The 18688-nt window shown below is 33.0% G+C and overlaps 1 protein-coding gene across 5 annotated transcripts in view; it reads left to right on the forward strand.

The window, feature by feature from the left end:
• pip (pipe) overlaps window positions 1-18688 on the forward strand; it is a 63082-nt gene that overhangs the window by 31158 nt on the left and 13236 nt on the right. For all 5 annotated transcript variants that reach the window (XM_053750288.2, XM_053750285.2, XM_053750287.2 and 2 more), the window contains exon 3: window positions 2009-2148. In XM_053750288.2, the coding sequence (XP_053606263.1) occupies window positions 2009-2148 (140 nt within the window). The remainder of the gene's footprint in view (window positions 1-2008; window positions 2149-18688) is intronic.

An 18688-nucleotide genomic window follows, 5' to 3' on the forward strand; every position in this document is an offset into this window, starting at 1 on the left:
ATAGATGATAGATGAGACGTGTGATGTAATCTTATTTCTAAACACCCTTACTCGCGGATATTAGCAGCGTGTGTTAGGTTTATTGCTTTCTAGATTTTATGATTGCGGTCGACAACAGCGGCGGATAAACAGCAAAATTTGATAACAAATGTTATACCATCAAACTATAATATATTATATCTACATGTGTTATATATATATATAGTTTATCCCACTAATACTATGTAATAATTAGCTTCTCTCCATATTATAAAATAAATACGAAAGTTTGGATGTGAGTGTGTAAAGGTGTTTGTTACTCAATCGCGTAAAATATACGAACGGATTTCGATAAAATTTGGTAGAATCTACATTATACCTAATGAAATAATATACCTTATGTTATCAAGGTACGTAATCAAAATGTCCATTCTTAATTTTCATAATCATGACCAGAGGAAGGACGGTAACAGCGAGGTATGCCATGAAATATGCTGAACAATGTAGGCAAGCAATTGAATACAAATTCAATGTGTGCTGTATAGCCGGGACATTCTATCGTGAGAGCTGTTCTTCATGGTTTTCTATAGACAATCGTTTGTGATTTGTAAGTAGATAATTTAATTAGGCATATTGACTCGTAAATTATTGTTGTATATAATTGTATGTTAATTGTAATATTTTTGCAATGGATGTTGGCTTTGAATTGGACGCAGAGTCCATTGGGTGAACTACAAGATAATATAATAATCCAATACAGATCCAGTGTACAATATATATATATATATATATATATATATATATATATATATATATATATATATATATAACATTTGAGAGAGAGGCAGTTTCGGCAAATGCGGCACCCGCGTTTTATCATACTTCTTTAGCTACGAGCTACGCATGGCTAATGATCCTTCATATTAATTTCATTGGCAAGGTGGGAGCGTCTACTCGTTGTATCGGATATGAGGTTCGATTTACGATTAATATTTAATAACTGTAATTAGGTGGGTTTTCTAGTAGACGTTAGCTTAACAAACGAAGGAAACGAATCGAAGCGATAATGGCGTTCTAGGAATCTGGACCGTTATTTCTCGCGCTTTATGGAGCAGAGTCAAGGTTCGACTTCGTGCTGGAGCGACACGCGATGCGCCCCAGTGGGAATCAGTCGTGAACTATTTTAATAGCTTTCTTATTGTTTCAATAAAAAATCTGAATAGTACTTAAAGTAACTAAACTAAAAATGGAGGCATATGAATTCAATTCAAAATATACAATTTACAGCACAGGCACAATGTAATAAAAAGTACTTGGCACATATTACTTTGCTACCAATTGACGTGTTGCCAACTTCATTAATTATTCTAGAAGGAAAAACGAATCGAAATTAATAAACTCACATGAATAAAATGTAATTGTTACGCATACTGTGAATGAATGAAATGCGATACTTAGAACGGGTAGGGCTCGGTAGTACTAAACTTATGGTTGAACTTGGCTTGAACTCGCCGATTGCCGACGAAAGGGTCAACGGTTCAAGCATTTGCTTTGAATAGGGCGATGTAATGATATTGAGATAGCGGGAGCCGGGATTTATATAACAGTAACTGTAAAGTAGGACAAATTCTCTGAAGTCAATTTCATTATCTCCCCTTTGTTAATAGATTTTCATTGGCGCATTTCGCACTAACTAATAACATGAGAATATTATAATACAATATATGTTAAGACGCAGAAAGGACACATTAAAGGATAAATATATATTACGTGCTGAATATTATTTTGTAAGCAATTTTCGTGTCAATATCTTAATATCATTCAGTACCTATTCATTTTTTGGCTTTGTTACAACCAATAAATATTTTAAATTTTGATATGTAGAGACTTGTGACGAAATACAAGTACTTAAAATCTAGGTAGGTTGGACATCTTTATTTCTACACCCGAATAAAGCTCAGTCTCATAAGAACTGAGTTTCAATTATATTTAATTTTGTCATTTATTTGCGATTTTTATTTTGTGACAGGACGAGCGAGCTGGTGGCGCTTGTAGCGGTGTCCTGCACGCTTTTCCTGTTCCTGCACACCAGAGACTTGAGCACGCAACTCCGGCGCATGCAGGGTCGCCTCAACGATGACGTCACTGCCTTCAACCACCTCACAGAGAGTGAGTATAATTATGTACCTATATGCATATCGATTATTCCCATAAAAGACGGGTTTGCCATTCGTTCCTAAATTCTACGCTCCAAATATTTAAACCTTTATTTTTGTAACCACTTGGTTAATTTCTGAACCAATAGTAAAAGCATGAAAATTAATTGACACACGAAAGTCTCCAGTTTTAACATGCCGAAAAAAAAAATGCAAGTGTCAGTTTGTTAATATGCATGTCCCATTGTCTGTCCGGTCGCGTGTGAGCTTGACATTACGGCCGGTCCGCGGGAACTCGTCCATAACTTTCACTAACACGAAAACAAACTTTTATGGCTTCAGAACTCCACTCTCATTCACTTACTCCTCATACTCAAGGATTTAGTCTTCTTTCGGAATGTGTTAATTGCTACCACTGGTGTCAGTCAGATGTCTTTAGGCGACTTTAAAGACATCTGACATGACTGAAAACATAATTGAACTTCAAGCGATTGAACCTTCTCGATAGACGTTCTTTCTTTCTTGGGGAATGTGTTGTTTGTTGCTAACAATGATTTTATTTAAATCACCCAAAGTCATCTGACATGATTTTGATGACTAAAGGAAAGGAAAAACGAAAGGAAAAAAGTTGTTTATATTAAACAGTCAACCAGTGCGTTCAGTCAACCAGTATACGCATTATGTTTTCCTGTACCGGAAGCAAGTGCTCGATCGCTTCTAATCCAACTTTAATCATTTACATGCATTCTGCAGTGCAATATCTTAAATTTAAATTATAATAATTAATAAAGTTGAATTTTATATTTTCCAAGTTTACATTTTGAACAGAAATGAACGAACGAGCTCTCCATCTCACTTTAAAGCTTGGCTGGAATATTTCAAAGGGAATAAATAATACTTGTTACGGTTTTGACTTGACCAATTTTATTTTATGGAAATTTGCGGTTACGAATTGATTTGTTCTCAGCGTGCAAACCGCTTTTCAGTCTATTTGTCTGTTCTGAACCAACGGGCGACGAAATGGTCGAATTAAATTGTCAGTAAACTGCGTTTATTTGCTTTATTTAGGAGAATAGCTGTGTCTACGGTAAAATACCGCAAACTAATGGTCTGGCAGTGTTGGCATGTCAGCGGTAACCGCAACTAGCATTAGGATGGTCAGGCATTACCACGAAGGCTTTGAATAACTTTTTAATATAGAGCATGCATCTGCAAGCTATGGAAAAACCTTAAAGTGCATCTCATTAGAAAAATGTTGAACGTTTAAATGTATCTTGAAAATATGTTGATGTTGCCCATAAAATCTAATGGTCGTCATGGACCTCAAGTGAAGTTTCATCAAAGAAAGTTTGACCTCGCGATCGATGAAGGTATGATAAAAATATAGCACGATGATAATGATGACAAAAATTACGCACTTAACCTAATCTTGTTAGTTTTTGCATTAGGCAGGTACCTATATGAAATATTATTGGCAGAACTGTTTATTTTTCCGTTTTACTTAGAAAAGAATATTCACAAAATCGTCGAAATTAAATTTTAAAACTAAATCTAAATTATGGCTTAGCTATTTATTTTACTATAATAACTCGCCGCTTTATTTTGATCAAGCTCTATAAAGATAAATAAAGTTTTTCTAAGAGCTTGCGCATGCGCAGGGCGCGTCTGTTCACGTGCACATTTCCTTATTGAGCGATCTCGATGGATATCGATTACCTATGACTATCATCCCGACAGATCTGCCTCGAACCAGCTAAATGGGGACTGATAGGATGTTCTTATGTACCATCTCATCTATAATCTTGCAATATCATTATCGTATCAATTCAATGCTTGCATAAATTGAAAGGTACTTGGTAGTTCGTGTACGAAAGCATAGAGATTTATAATGAAATGTTGCACACACGATACCCCTGAAGAGGGATGTAAATACAGGGAAGTTATTCGATTGAACGTTACCTTAGATCGAACCTGAACCTCTGAGGACCGCTCCCGGACTATAACTAGATATGAGATTCGCCAAATCTATTGCCATTTTATTGATTAGATGACATAGCACTGAACTTAGATTTATCTATCAAATATGATTCTGTTTTCATTTTAGCTATGAACAAACCTTTGGTCGGCTAATCACGGTACCGCACGATTTAAATAAATAGATTATATTTTTAGCTTTTATAATCGCTACGCATCGTATGCACCTTTGTGGCAATTAATTTTTATAATGAATAGTTGGTTGGCTAAGACGGAAGGAGGGAGGCCTATGCCCAGCAGTGGGTCCTGGAGGGCTGCAGTTGACGATAATAATTATAAATAAATTTAATTTTCAGTTACACCTTAGCCTTTTAACTGATAATAACATGTATTTTTCACATTATTAGCGCAATGAAACTGCTAAAAAACAATCAAGTTGTCGCTCTAGTTAATAGGAAAGAAGAAGCCGTTTGAATGTCGAGTGATTTGACCTGATTGACCGAGATCTTATCTGGCTGCAGACTGCAATCTGCATCTCTCAAATGAAATCTAGAATTTGATCTTCCTATTGTAGTACGCATTCCTCATGTTATACGCATTCCTCATGTACGCATTCCTATGTCATTATATGTGAAATGAAATGCACGACTTTCTTGGCAAGTTCTCACCTTAAATATAAAGATAATATCTAGAATTATCGGTTATAGAAAAATATTTAATTCAATGCGATAATTCTGGAAATTATCTTTAAATCCACGTAATTAAGGTTCGTTTTAGTTTATTATACTTATTTGGGTAACCCAAAAATCACTGACAGCCTCAAAATTTAGCAAACCATATAATAATATAATATAACACGATACAGACAAGATAACAATATGCTAAGTGAAATAATAAAGTCCATCTAACAGTAATCAAATTATTTTATACCTGACGGTTATCACGTTAAATATACCAATTATCTACATGTTGTGGGCGGCTCTCCGCGTCGAGCTGTGTGGTGTAAATTGTGCCTTTTGTACTCCAACCCTGTCATTGCATTACATAACGTTGATCATTATGCTAATAAATGTAGTTATGTTATGGATAATTTCCTAAACCAAGCGAGTTCATAGACCGCTCTGCACGTTGCGGACGCGAGATAGGTTGCCAGTTGATAGAAAAAAACCTCAATCCCTGGACACAAGCAGAAGAAGATGAGTAATGATAAAAAAATAAAATTAAATTAAAATGAATTGTCAATTAATTTCATAAAAAAATATTCATTTGCTTAAATAATTAATTTTTATTCCATAGTGGAAGTGAAATTGTATTATAATATTAAATATAAAATTATAACCCTAACTTGTATCTATGTGTCATTACTACTTCGAATTTTTTTTTAAATATAAATAATTAAATATTATATTTATTTATTTAAATAAATATAAATAAATAAATATTATATTTATTTATTTATATTTAATAAATATTTTATACCACCAAAATATTTGTAGTAAGCTAAGGTCTAACAAGTATCTATTAAGAGTACCGCTAAATTACGTTATTATTTTATGTAGAATAATAAATATTATAGTACTAAAATTATTTTGTCATTGAAAAACAAAATAAGTTACATATTTTCTATTAGGTAGATATCCAATATTTCTCATCATTAATTCCTCAGAAAAAAAATTATAAGTAACAAAAGAAAACGATTACAGGATTAAACGCATTTATAAGTTTTCATTACTACAGTTATATACGTACCTACGTTACGTAGGCTTTAGTGTAGTAAGTCTCTATATAAATATAAGTAGATAGGCTGAAGTATATTTTTTACCAATTTCATATATATATCTATCTATATAAGTACTTTGTAAACTTGAATACCCTGCCGCCTGTAGAAAGCTCTCAAATGGGACGACTTTCTAGCCCAGACCATCATCGCCAGCACCAATAAGGCTCTTCATTGACTTTAGCAGAATTGCTATGATTCAATAAATCGTGTTCTATAACTCTGCCTTGATTGTATTTGCAACCACAGGCCATTTGCTAAATTCAATTTCAGTATTTCTAAATCGCTGTTAGACTTCTATACATACGATTACATAAATAATCATTAGGGTATGGGTAATTATTACATAGACGAAAAACGGTTATGAATAAGGATATAATAGTCCTTTTTGATAACTAGTTACGAAATAATGAAAGAAATTTCCTTTTTTGTAGCCTGTTAAAAAACAGTTATGAAAATAGACCAAAGGAGCTTTTCAATAAACACTTTACTTACGTTACTATGTTTGTATGTTATATAAATGCGTGTGTTATTTTACACGCCATAATAATGAGAATGGAAATCTTAAACATTAGATAAATTTAAAAAAAATCTCTCCATTCTTGTGTCAGTCGAAAAGAGTAATATATGAATCAATTGACCATGAATCAATTGGTCGACTAGAGATAGATAAGATTAATCATCAACTAATTAATTAATCATTACAGATTATAATCTGGCCCTTGATTTCTATAGACATGAACAAAGATACTATCTGATTGGTAGAACTCGCACTGAACTATTACTTATGCAAGTTTAGTTTGTAATTATTGATTTCAAATCGAAAACATTTTCCATACAGTCGATGACGACCGCACTTGACTATGAGACTTCCGTCAAAAGACTTTTAAGATTTTTTTGTATAGTTTTTGTATTCTAAACAATGGAAAACGTAATTGGATAGCCACCGCCGATACGTAAGAATTAAAGTTCTCAGGGCACAAGCCATAATAAAACGAGATATAGACGTTTACATTCTTTTTCAGGTGAACTTTGTGTTGAGATTATTTAACAGAATTACTAATTTTAAAGCAAAATGTCTGTTCTAATCATAAATAATATTAGTACGTAATATAATACAAAAATTATCGATCCAGTCCACATTAGTCTCAATTTGTGATGTAAGAAAGACTAGCGAATAGACGATATGTTATACAATATCCTGTGATCCATATGCATAAATTAGGTATAATAACAAGATAGTTATGTTACGTGTAAACGGATGGGATGCGAAACGTCAAATAAATCGCTGTTATAAGAGCGAAAGTTGAGATATCTGTAGCATATTCCATTCATTACATTAGTGAACATGCAAACTTGAAAAATACGACATCAATAATAATAAATAAGCACCTATGAAAAGAGAAAATAAAACTAAATGACTTATTTAAAAGTATCTATATCTCTATCTACACTTTCTATATATACTTGATATTTAGAAAGTGTAGATAGAGTGTTTAATGATTTAGAAAACATTTCCGACAATAAGAAAGATAATGAATTTTCTTTGTTAATTATGTTAATCCCATAAAGCCTAGACTTTAATGTCCAATATTATATGGGATCATAATGATAACATTCTGAGAATTGATTTTCATAATGTATCACTAACATAACAGGATGTGTTTTATAATAAGACAATATTAGAATTAATGTGATACCTACATACTATGCTATTGTAGAGAAGGAAATATAGAAAAAAGTAAATATAATTATTTCTCATCAAAACAATTATAGTATAAGTGCCATGCGAAGATATCGCAAATACTAATAGGTGATATTTATATCAAAAACTTTTGTCTGGCTGTGGCATAAAATTTAAAATTGAACTGAACAATATTCCCAGAGATAAATGGATGTTTGTTCAAGACACGCTCATCAAGATGAGCTGACAATTGAACGGAGCAGATCAGGACGGGCAGCGGCCAGCGCAGCTTGTCGTGACTCCTTTATCGACGCCCGTCCAGGACCATTGTGTAGCGACACTAATAGTACAGAATATGGAAACCACACAGCAGAGACTTGATCGATCAGCCAAAATATTTGAAATAGGCAGTAAACGGATTTTATAAAAGTTTGCTAAGATTAACCACGCTAAACTTTATTCCGCACGTATATAGTACGTGCGGAAACGATTACTTAAAATCAGAAAAGTAAAATAAAATAAATAAATAAATCCTATAAAAACCAGATTTCGTGGTTGTGTTTACCCAATTTTAACTAGTATAGTAAAAAATTGAGATCGCTTTCGTAAAAACGCGTCGTTAAAATCGTGGAATATCCATCCGTATCTTGAAGAGAAAATGGTAATGGACTTAAAAAAAATAAATTCCAGATAAACATCCAGGAGGTATAGCTAGATAGATAGAGATCAGCCGTAAAACTCGACGACAAAAAATCATAGATTTATTATACACAGATTATAAATTTGCACAATTAACTTTGATGTTGATTTTAACGTGTGCTGACATTTAGCCAAAATGGCGTACGTTGCGTTTTTCTGTGCACGTTAACGTTGACAGTGCAACCCACCCAAATAACCCACCCTTAGAAGATTGTAGAAAATAGTGTATGGTATATATAGCGAAATATTCTTCTGTGCCCTCCCTGTTTTGTGGTCACAGTCCAGCACTCCTTATACAGACCCGATTTGCGTAGGAACATGCGGAAAGCTGTCGAGCTGTTTGATTTATTTCAACTTCCTAGTCCACTAGCTGGATCTCTGAACCACGGCTAATGCTCAAATAGCTGACATTTATCACAAAATTATAACACACGATATTGCGAAGATATAGTACTCACATAATATTTTGAAAACTGTTATTTATTGCTCTAACCACTAAGTTTCTTTTCTTACACAAATTGAATTATATTTTAACAAGTATCAATAGATTACTGAAGATTGATTGAAAAATACTGCAATCAAATGATTGCAGTATTATCAAAAATAAAAATAGCATCATAAATATGATGCTATTTTTCTCCTCGAAATCTCCTGTCATGTCTACATCATCTCCCCTACGTGTCGGTGTAGTGCAACCAGTCGGTGGTACATCGATGGGCACTATCTAGACCACTTCATCTATTTTTTGCGTATTTATAATCAAACGATAGCACTTTAGTAAATTGCGTATTAAGGCAACAATTTTATCTCGATATACGAGATACTCGAATCTTCAGCTGAGTGGTTTCTTCGGTATATTAATATACTAGCTGCGCTCTTTGCTCCCGTAGCAATTTAGGAATAGCTTATTCATTTATCTTCATAAAAAGTATTTATCAAATATCGGTACATTATGTATTTATACAGATTTTGGATAAATCTTCTTCTTTTACATTTTAAATATGTTATAAGATTTTGAATACTTTGCATAAAAATAAGGATTATAGCTTTCCCAATTCGGTAAGAAGTTCTAAAGCTTCCAAAGCTTTAATATAACTGCGTCAAAATGAGCACATAATAAATTAGCAAATGGTCAGAAGCTGAAGCTGACATCTGTCTCATCAATAATGTGAAGTGTAGAAATGAGATGAGGTGAGAGGGTATGTACTCTGCGTAACTCGGTCGTTTAGCCATTGGATAACATTATGCAACACCACTGGGTGCCGATTCTGTTAACATTAAGTGATAATCGTTCTTTGAATAGTAGTTCCTATTCGTGCGCAATAACCACTACTATTGAAAAACCATTGACACTCGTTTATGTCTTCACGTTAGCAAAATCGACAAATATTCCACCACATCAGGAGCATTTCTTAAATAATTACTCTATAAATTAACGCTTCTAAATGATTACATAGCTATTATTATATCCGTGTAATTGCATAATTGCAAGTAAAAACATATTACAAGTAAATAGATACTTGTTTGTCGGGAGTCCGAGCTAGTGTGGCCTGAGTCGGCTTTTACAAGGAGTGTTTACGTAAGTGAAATATTTGATCAGGCTGGAGCGCACGAGGTATTTGTCGACATTCCAACACGATAGCTCTGCTGTAGCCACTCTCCTTCTAGGAGAGGAAATACTCTCATCGTGTAAACATTAATCTTCACTGAGTGTTGTAATACGAGATTTGATTTTGACAAATGATTTTATTGTTGATATAGAGCAGTAAATATATAAAGATTGTACTCGCATCCAACTCGTCAATCACAAGGGAAGTTACGATTTATCTTCCGTTAAAGTTTTCGTTCTGATTTTTTGATCTATTGATAAGCAAATAATCATTATTTATATTGAATAACCTAAATTTTCTGTAAAAAAGGATATTCATCGGACAATCTTGGACCTATCGCACTTATTTTTAAATTGATTGTCCTGACTCAGAAATAAAACGTCATTATGTATATTACGAGCATTAAACATAAAATTTCACAGGTTGTCGACTGTTTCTGTGAATGCGACAGTACAAATTCGAAGTGCGCTGTGCGGTACCGCTACCGTGGTGAACTGGTCACGCCTCTAAATGTCATTACGGTGAATTTCCTGTGAAACTTAGGACAAGTAGCAAGTTCAGACGTTGTTTACTGGAAGGAGAATAGCTAGTCAGTTTAATGCAAATTTTATGTCCATATTTATGGCGATGTTTCAAATTAACTAGGCTTAGGGTTACGGTATCGACTTGGTCACGTCTAAAATAAAAATCTCTTTTGCGGTAAAAACTTAATTTAATTTGTTTCATTACTTATATTTGCATAGGAACAAAATTTTTGCTTGGGTTTTTTAAGTAGGTAGGTGACCCAGCTGCATAGAAATAACAACTTATGTAGCAACAAAATCAGTATCGTTGTTGGAGCAGGGAAGTCGGACATGTTATATATCAATTAAAATAGTTTACAATAACGATATTCAGAGATGAGGAAAATCGGCGACGGAAATTGTATTGCTGACATGGTTGTAGCATATTTTATCAACAAACTTGATTCCATGGTGGACATTTACTAATGAAAACTTACTAACACTACTACCTACCTAGTTATTTCCCTTACCTTATACTTACCTAGAATAATTATATGTTTACTTAGCAGTTCATGGCGATTAAGTTAATAATAATATTATGATTGCGAAGTGAAAAGATACAAAGAAATGAAAAGATCTTTCAACAGTCACTTAACACATCTTTCCCGTGCTAAATTAATGTACTTTATTATTATATTATGGAGGCATATCGGTACTTTTCTAATTATGACTTTAGTTACTTTCACTAATATGCCGTTCCAGGAAAACTTCGCAGGGTAAACCCCTTGGAGGTTTGTTTGCTGTCTCTTTTCTTTAGAAACCTTTCTTTAAAATAGGTCAGTCGGACAATAGAAATCTTTATTCTTCTTATATTCTTCTAAGGTATAATTTAGTGTTAAAGTCACACATTCCTAATTTCGATGGCATTGTGAGTGTGAGATCATTGTTGACAATGTTCTGATTGTAAAAGTAATACAGAACACCAAGACATTTTACACAATATATTTATAAAGAATATAGATGTTTATTCATGATGTTTTCTGTCAATTTTTAAACTGTTTATTTATCTAGTCGTGTTAGTAAAACATCTGTTTTGAAACTAATGAAGGTTCTGTTGGTGAGTCTTTTTATTATTGTATGCGAGATAAATCCAGCCCAATTGTACATAAACCCATTTCTGATAAATAAGTAACTATATAAAAATTGCTACTATGTAATCAACCTGAAATTGCGAATGCGAAATTTTACAATTATTTATTGAATACATATTTTTTTTGTCATACGCCAGTATAAAATGAGAGTATAATGCCCCGACCCTTCAAAATTATTTGCTGGGCGTTTCCTATGTTGTTGAATTAGCGAGCGCCTGGAATTCCAGCTCTGCCCAGCTTGTAGCTCGTTAGCAGCCATGTTTCGTTAACCCCTGGCTGCTTGCCGGGATCAGGGACCAGGATCGCATGAGGAATCCTACAAATTGAAAATTACATGTCAAAAAAAGGATTCCTTTATTATAAGAGTGACCTAAGTTTGCAGTTTATTTCACTCGATTGAAAGTGAATTACCTTACCATGCATGGAATAAGTAGTAGTATTAACTTATGTAAATTATTTTGACCAGCAATAAGAGTAAGATATATACATAGAATTGTAAGTTATTAAAACAATATATTAACCTCGACTTTAAAAAGCTTAGTTATATTTATTTTCTGTTTTAGTTATCCCATTATGCTTTTTAAATGCTTGAGATTATCTAGTTTTCAATTTTTACATCATATTATATCATACGAGACTTACGTGTTGTTTTCTATAACATGCATGACGTAATTTTTCAAGTTAGCCACGCATTCGTTTGTCATTTTTGAATCGTTGTATTCATTAAAATGTCGTTACTTCCCTCTCTGTGTAGTTACGCTTTTTACAATCTTGTTACAAAAAATGGTTTCTAATATGCGATAAAATAGAATGATTCGTTTTTATACATTATTATTATTTCGGCTAGATCCAAAATTTGAGGAAACAAAAATTATATAATTGAGGAATCTGGCGACAAGGGCATGTGAGCAAATTATATAGAATCTTATAGACAACTTGATTATCCTTGACTGTTGACCTAGCATTGTCTAGCAAAGGTACTCACATACCCGTCGCATTCAGTTATCTGAGGGGTTAACTTATTTAATTGACTTGAAATATTATACTTACTGTATTTATACTTACATATATTATACTTACTGTAACTATAAAACATTATTTGAAAATAAGTAATTTACTGTCTTTCCAAATACATTGAGAAGTGGATCAACATTTTTAATTTGTGATTTCGAAAGTTGTTCTTTCTATTATGTACTTATTATTACTTTCATCATTTCTTCATAAGTATTTTTTTTACAAAAATGTCATTTTTGACACAAGATTTTATTGTTGGCAGATATCTGATTGCATTCAATGTGTGACAAAAAATCGTGTCCGTGCAGTAAACCGTTAAGGAGTTCCCACTTCTGGAGCATTACCTGGGTCATCTGTTCATGCTTATCATAATAATGCATTGTCATCCAAACTACTGAAAGTATTATATAATCTGTGTCCAAACACCAAATCAGCGTAATCGGTTGAAGATATCTTTAAAATTGCGTCGACTAGTACGATCCGAGTAAATTCTTCACAACAGTTTTTATCTCCATGGTCATCAATTCATATCGGAGTTTCATCTATCTCAAGTTAATAACAATGGATGTTTAATTGTTTCCCACGAGGATCTTTCCTACTGCGGAAGGTTTCAATGCCTTGTCAGAAACGTTGAAAAGTTAAGGTGGATAGAGATAACAACATATTATGAGACAGCGCTGTTAACAATGCACCTCACAACATCTAAAGATAATTTTTACAAGTTTTATTAAATGAAAAATTCTTTATTCAAGTGGCGAGGACTCTTATATTAGCAGACTTTACCCTATGTTAGTAGAAAATAATTATTTAATTAAAAACCAGTTATTCTGAAGTCCATCCTGCACCATCCCGGGCCGTAGCGCATCAATAGTACATTCACGCAATCCAGCCAGCCTGCGATCATGCGCAGGACGCTGTCGCTGCTGTCTTGCCCGTATTTATTTATTTTATGATTTTCCAGCAATATATAAATAGAGGTGTAAAATATTACTTTCATGGTTAATAAATGTTTTACATTACCTACCTTAATATTTGACAATATAATATTTTCAATATAATATAATATTCGGTATATTTGACAATATAATATAATATTCTTACTAGCGTATAATGTAATGGACACTGTTTTTATACGATCTGTGAACGGACACAATGTTATTATGCAAAACAATTTGAAAACTCAACAAAAAGAATTGAAGATTCAATCCATGGATTCAATCATCAATTTATTTAAAATTTATTTGTAGTATACCTACTTTCATGACGATTTCTAAATGTTGTTTAAAAAATACAATATTTTACATAAGCTACAGATCCGATACGAATTCCATTATTCCCAATACTTACATTGCTTATTCTACAATAAATTGTATCCGGGAGCATGCCTTACATACGGTACGGTTACACAGACCAGTGTAAGTTACATTAATTTCCCAGTAAAACATTGCTACGTTCGATTCCTACATCCTGGCCCGGGGCCGGCGCCGGCGCGTCGTCCCACAAACGAATGTCTAAGCAGGACGCTTGCAGGCGAATGCATAAACAATATGATTGTTCTCGGATACAGCCACGATGCATCCCCTCGAGCTTGCAATGCAATGAATTCTCTAGCTTGGTCAAATGGATTTGAATTCATATTATATATCGTAGTTTGTTTGTATCTTTATTATTCCATTTTATTACACAAAAAATTTTCATTATTATAAATGCGGCAGTTGTTTTATGCTCTGTTTTACGGTCTAATTTTTATGAATTCTCGCATAGAGGTAGATAGACTTTAGAGACGGATTAAGACTACCTCTTACAAAAACAGAACATAAAAGGATAAAAATTAGAGCCAATAACAAACATTTACAATAGAAATCCGAAATAAGCAATGAATTTTCAGAAAGTTTCAATAATAGTTACTTAGGTACATAGATTTCTAGCTATACAAATTTAATGGTCAAAAAGTCGTTTCTCGAAAATATAATCAAAGACATATTTTATAGTATACTCAGCGGTGTACAATAAAAATCTACTTTTCTAAACGCAATTTTCATATTCGAAGTCAGTAGCTGCTATAAAATAAACTGAAAACTTAGAATTCAACAACCACGTAGGCTTTATTATTGTCAATAAAGACCCCCGACAGAGGTCGATCAGAACCCAGTATAATCATTGTCCTCATGACGGAATGGATGGAATTGACCCAGGGCATATTTATTTAATCAACTGGAAAGTTAAATATTGTGTGTTTCATAGTTTTAATAAAAAAGATATTATTATCTTGATATCGAAGTAGGTCTTCAATATCAAGATAATAATATCTTCTTTCGTGAATAACAAGCAAAACGTTACGATCACTTACTCATTTACGCACATAATTATCTTTCTCGCAAGAGAAAATCTCCGAGGTTTATTTTATAAGCTCAAAATAGGCCTGTTACGGCCTGGACTATTTATTATCTGATCGCAATCAAGTTACAGTGTACGATGCACTTATGTATTCAACTAGACAAATTATTTGTACCTACCTCATAATTATATATCAACAACAACTCGTTAACCCATGTCTAACCAGAGCTTTGCAAGGTGTGCTTACTAATTAATGGCTTTTACTAAAATATTATTTTTATATCTTTCTTTTTGAGTGCAGGTCTTATTTGTAAGTCGTGTCTTTACAAATATTGTATTTGATACAAATTAATAGTCTAGAATTATTTATATATGTATTTTAAATAACGTTTTCCTTTATAGGAGCAGAACCTCCGCATCAAAACCTCCGAATTGCTTAGGCACTACAACTTGTTTTATGGGTATTTAATCTAAGCTGATCTAATCACATTAGTTCGAATATATGAATATATTAAATTATGAGCACAAAGTTCTGCAAATATGGCTTAACATACTAAGTAATAAAAGTAACAAGTAGCACATGACATGAACAGGCTTTCAATTAAAATGAGAAAAACTGGGAATGCATCCTGTATGTGGCAACGCTGGTGGCCATGTTGCTTTCCGCCAGAAAAACAAGTACAACGGTGAGAGATAATTGGTTTAACTAGGATCTTCACATGTTAGACCAGCTCAGGTGCCCACCTGAGCTGGTCCTTCTATCCTTTTTTCGTCACACTGCTCATCTAATCTAAAAAATATTCTTTAAGCTTTATGCAGTTATCCAATCGTTTTAAATTCATGTGAGATGCCTTTAGTTGACTTGAATAAAACTTAACACAACTGTAGTAATAAAATACTCTAAAAGGAAGAAAGAAAAAATGGAAATTAAGAAACTTAGTAACAATGGAGATATCCTGCAATATTTTCCAGGAACTTAGATAACCGACCCCATGGAACGTAACTACATTGTTATAAAATCAGAACCTAGGTAAACAGTCCTTTGGATGTCCAACAATTGACTTGAGTTCCAGAAATTGACAATGATTGAGTATCATTACTATTCTGAAAGAAACTTTAAATTGTAAAAAAATGTCATTAAAAGCTACCTTCATATTCACATTCTAAAAAAATATCTACCTCTCGCTTATTTAATGTAAATTCTATTATTCATTAGGTTAAGTTATATTTACTACTCCCATACATATGTTAGGTTTTAGATTATATCTGAACTCGCTATAATTATCACATTTAATCTGCGTTTAAAAAGCAAAAAAAAAATGTTAGCTCCATTTGCGGTCAAGTTTCGTTAAATTAGGTATCGTTATAATTACACGTGAGCCAAGCTTTAATAGCAGTTTACTATCATTATGAGCAATTAAATACCTAATTTACACTGTACCTTTCTATTATAGGGACAATTTTCTTTAATATAACCACATTTTTTTATATTATTTTTTTTTTTCATTTCCAGGTTCTTAGAACCATAAAGAATTAATCCTGAAACAAGTTCTAACTATCTTAGTATCTTAGTGTGTTAATTTGAAATAAGTAATCTTGATAAGATCTTGGACGTTTATTGCATATATAATTTTAAATTGTTAGTGTGTTAATTTGATCATAGAGTGAAAATTATGTTCATGCATTAACTCTGTCATCAAATAAACGCACAGCGAAACACAACTTTAGCTTCCAGGTTATTGACTTTACTAAGAACTGCTTTAAATTTAATAATACGTGTTTTAAGTCTGTGAATCCGTTAAAATGATGACTTTTGTGATTTCATTACTGTCGTGAGCGCAGGAGCTCACCTGCGGCTTGGAATTAAGCCATTTGTGGCGCACGCGCACAAATTGTGATCATTACGCACAGATCAACACTAATAGTGTGATCACGTGATTTTCTGCTATATTTATTTTACTTAGCTTCATTATCCTTTTTTAAAACACCTAATAATGCAAATTATGGAGAATTTGTAACATTTAACCAAATTCATTTACCCAAAACATCTACTTAATTTTTCTTTTTAATTTATATCAACTATTGCTTTTTGTCTGGTTTGAGGATACACTCAAAAATACTTGAAACTACATTATCTAGGTACCTTCATACAAAGTCAAAACCAACGAAGAACATGAATTTTTGGAAATCAACTATTTACATGAAAAGTAAGCTTATTTCGGTTAAAAATAATATATTGTAATCTGTCTGAAAGATTTCACGGTAATCTGATATATATTAGAAATCACGCTAAAAAGTGGAATTAAAATTATCATACAATAGCTGTCGAAACAAAAAAAGAAACCGTAATTATTTCCATGTTGGTTTCAATTTAATTGAAGCAGATTCCCAGCGGCGCAGTGCAGGAAACTGAAAGTGGAACCGGTTGCATTGAACGATATTTTTGGCGGGATTGTCAACATGAAAGTTGTGGACTGAGAAAACACGGCTTTCGCCGGAACAAAGCGATGATCTCTTTCGATAACCTTCAAGATTTAACGGCCTTTGTATTCCGACTTCTACGATAATGTACGGTATGTGGAGCATACGTTAACTTTGAAGATCTAAAGAGTCATTCCTAGGAGCGCACACTATAGTAGATAAACGATGTCAGAAGATAATCTAAATTAACGTTTTACCTACATCTGGATAAGATTTTGCATGTTCATTGTTCTTATAAAAGGTACTGCTAACTATATATTTGTTTACTTATATAGTTTATGTATATATTTGTTATTTGCATCTGTAATTCGGTAACTTTAGCCAATTGTCGATACAAGTTGCAAGCCAAATATTTGCATTGATTTCAAAAATCCTATTTGAATCTGTGTAAGTACAATATCACGTTAGTGTGAAATAACATTAGATGCCAAATTAGCCAGGTTAAAAAATAGTAAGTATAACGCTTTGTCATATAGATTAATCAAATGATGATAAGCAGGATGTTCATAACTTTAGTCAAACACCACAGAGTTAATGCCAAACACACAATTCGTTTCTTATTTTATATATCACAAAATGGTAACAATGTAAATTTTAGTTACTTTAAATATACTCTGCATACTTTTAGTACGTTCGCGAAGAGTCATAGCTTGTAAGAAAGAAATTAGGTATTTGGTGAGCATTATTCAACAAAATCATTAAAATAGATGACCGGGACTAGTATCTATAATTATTATTAGTGCCGGGCCAGCACTATGCACGAGAATAACTTACGAAGCTAATAATACATAATGTCATGCTTATAGCACTTCCACGATCATTACGAATCGGCCGATCGAATTGTGGCAAGAAACGCAACAAAAACCTGCTTACCATTAGAGCATGAACTGCTACTAAACAGCTCTCAAAGACTCAAAAACTACATCTTCATTTCGAATAATAACGGCGACTAAGAAAGTAAATAAGTCTGCGAGTTTGATATATGTTACAATAATGATGGTTGTAAAAAAAGGACTGAATCAGCCGCACTTTGTAGCGGATCATATCCGGCCCCAGCTTCCATTGTGACATAAGGTGCCAATCCGTTGCTGCGTATTAAGAACGAACACAGTATGATTAATATGATTTTGCTAAAAAGGTCACAACCACAATAATAGAAGCCATAACCGCGATAGCGCTGAGTTAAGTATAAACGAGGCCAGTCCTAGAACTACTACTATTACTACTAAGTTAAAGCATTTAATTCAAACTAGCTGCGCCCCGGGACTTCGCTCCCTTGGGAATTTCGGGATAAAAAGTATCCTATGTGTTATTCCAGGTTAT

This window comes from Plodia interpunctella, chromosome 10, assembly GCF_027563975.2.
Source record: "Plodia interpunctella isolate USDA-ARS_2022_Savannah chromosome 10, ilPloInte3.2, whole genome shotgun sequence".
Taxonomy (NCBI): domain Eukaryota; kingdom Metazoa; phylum Arthropoda; class Insecta; order Lepidoptera; family Pyralidae; genus Plodia; species Plodia interpunctella.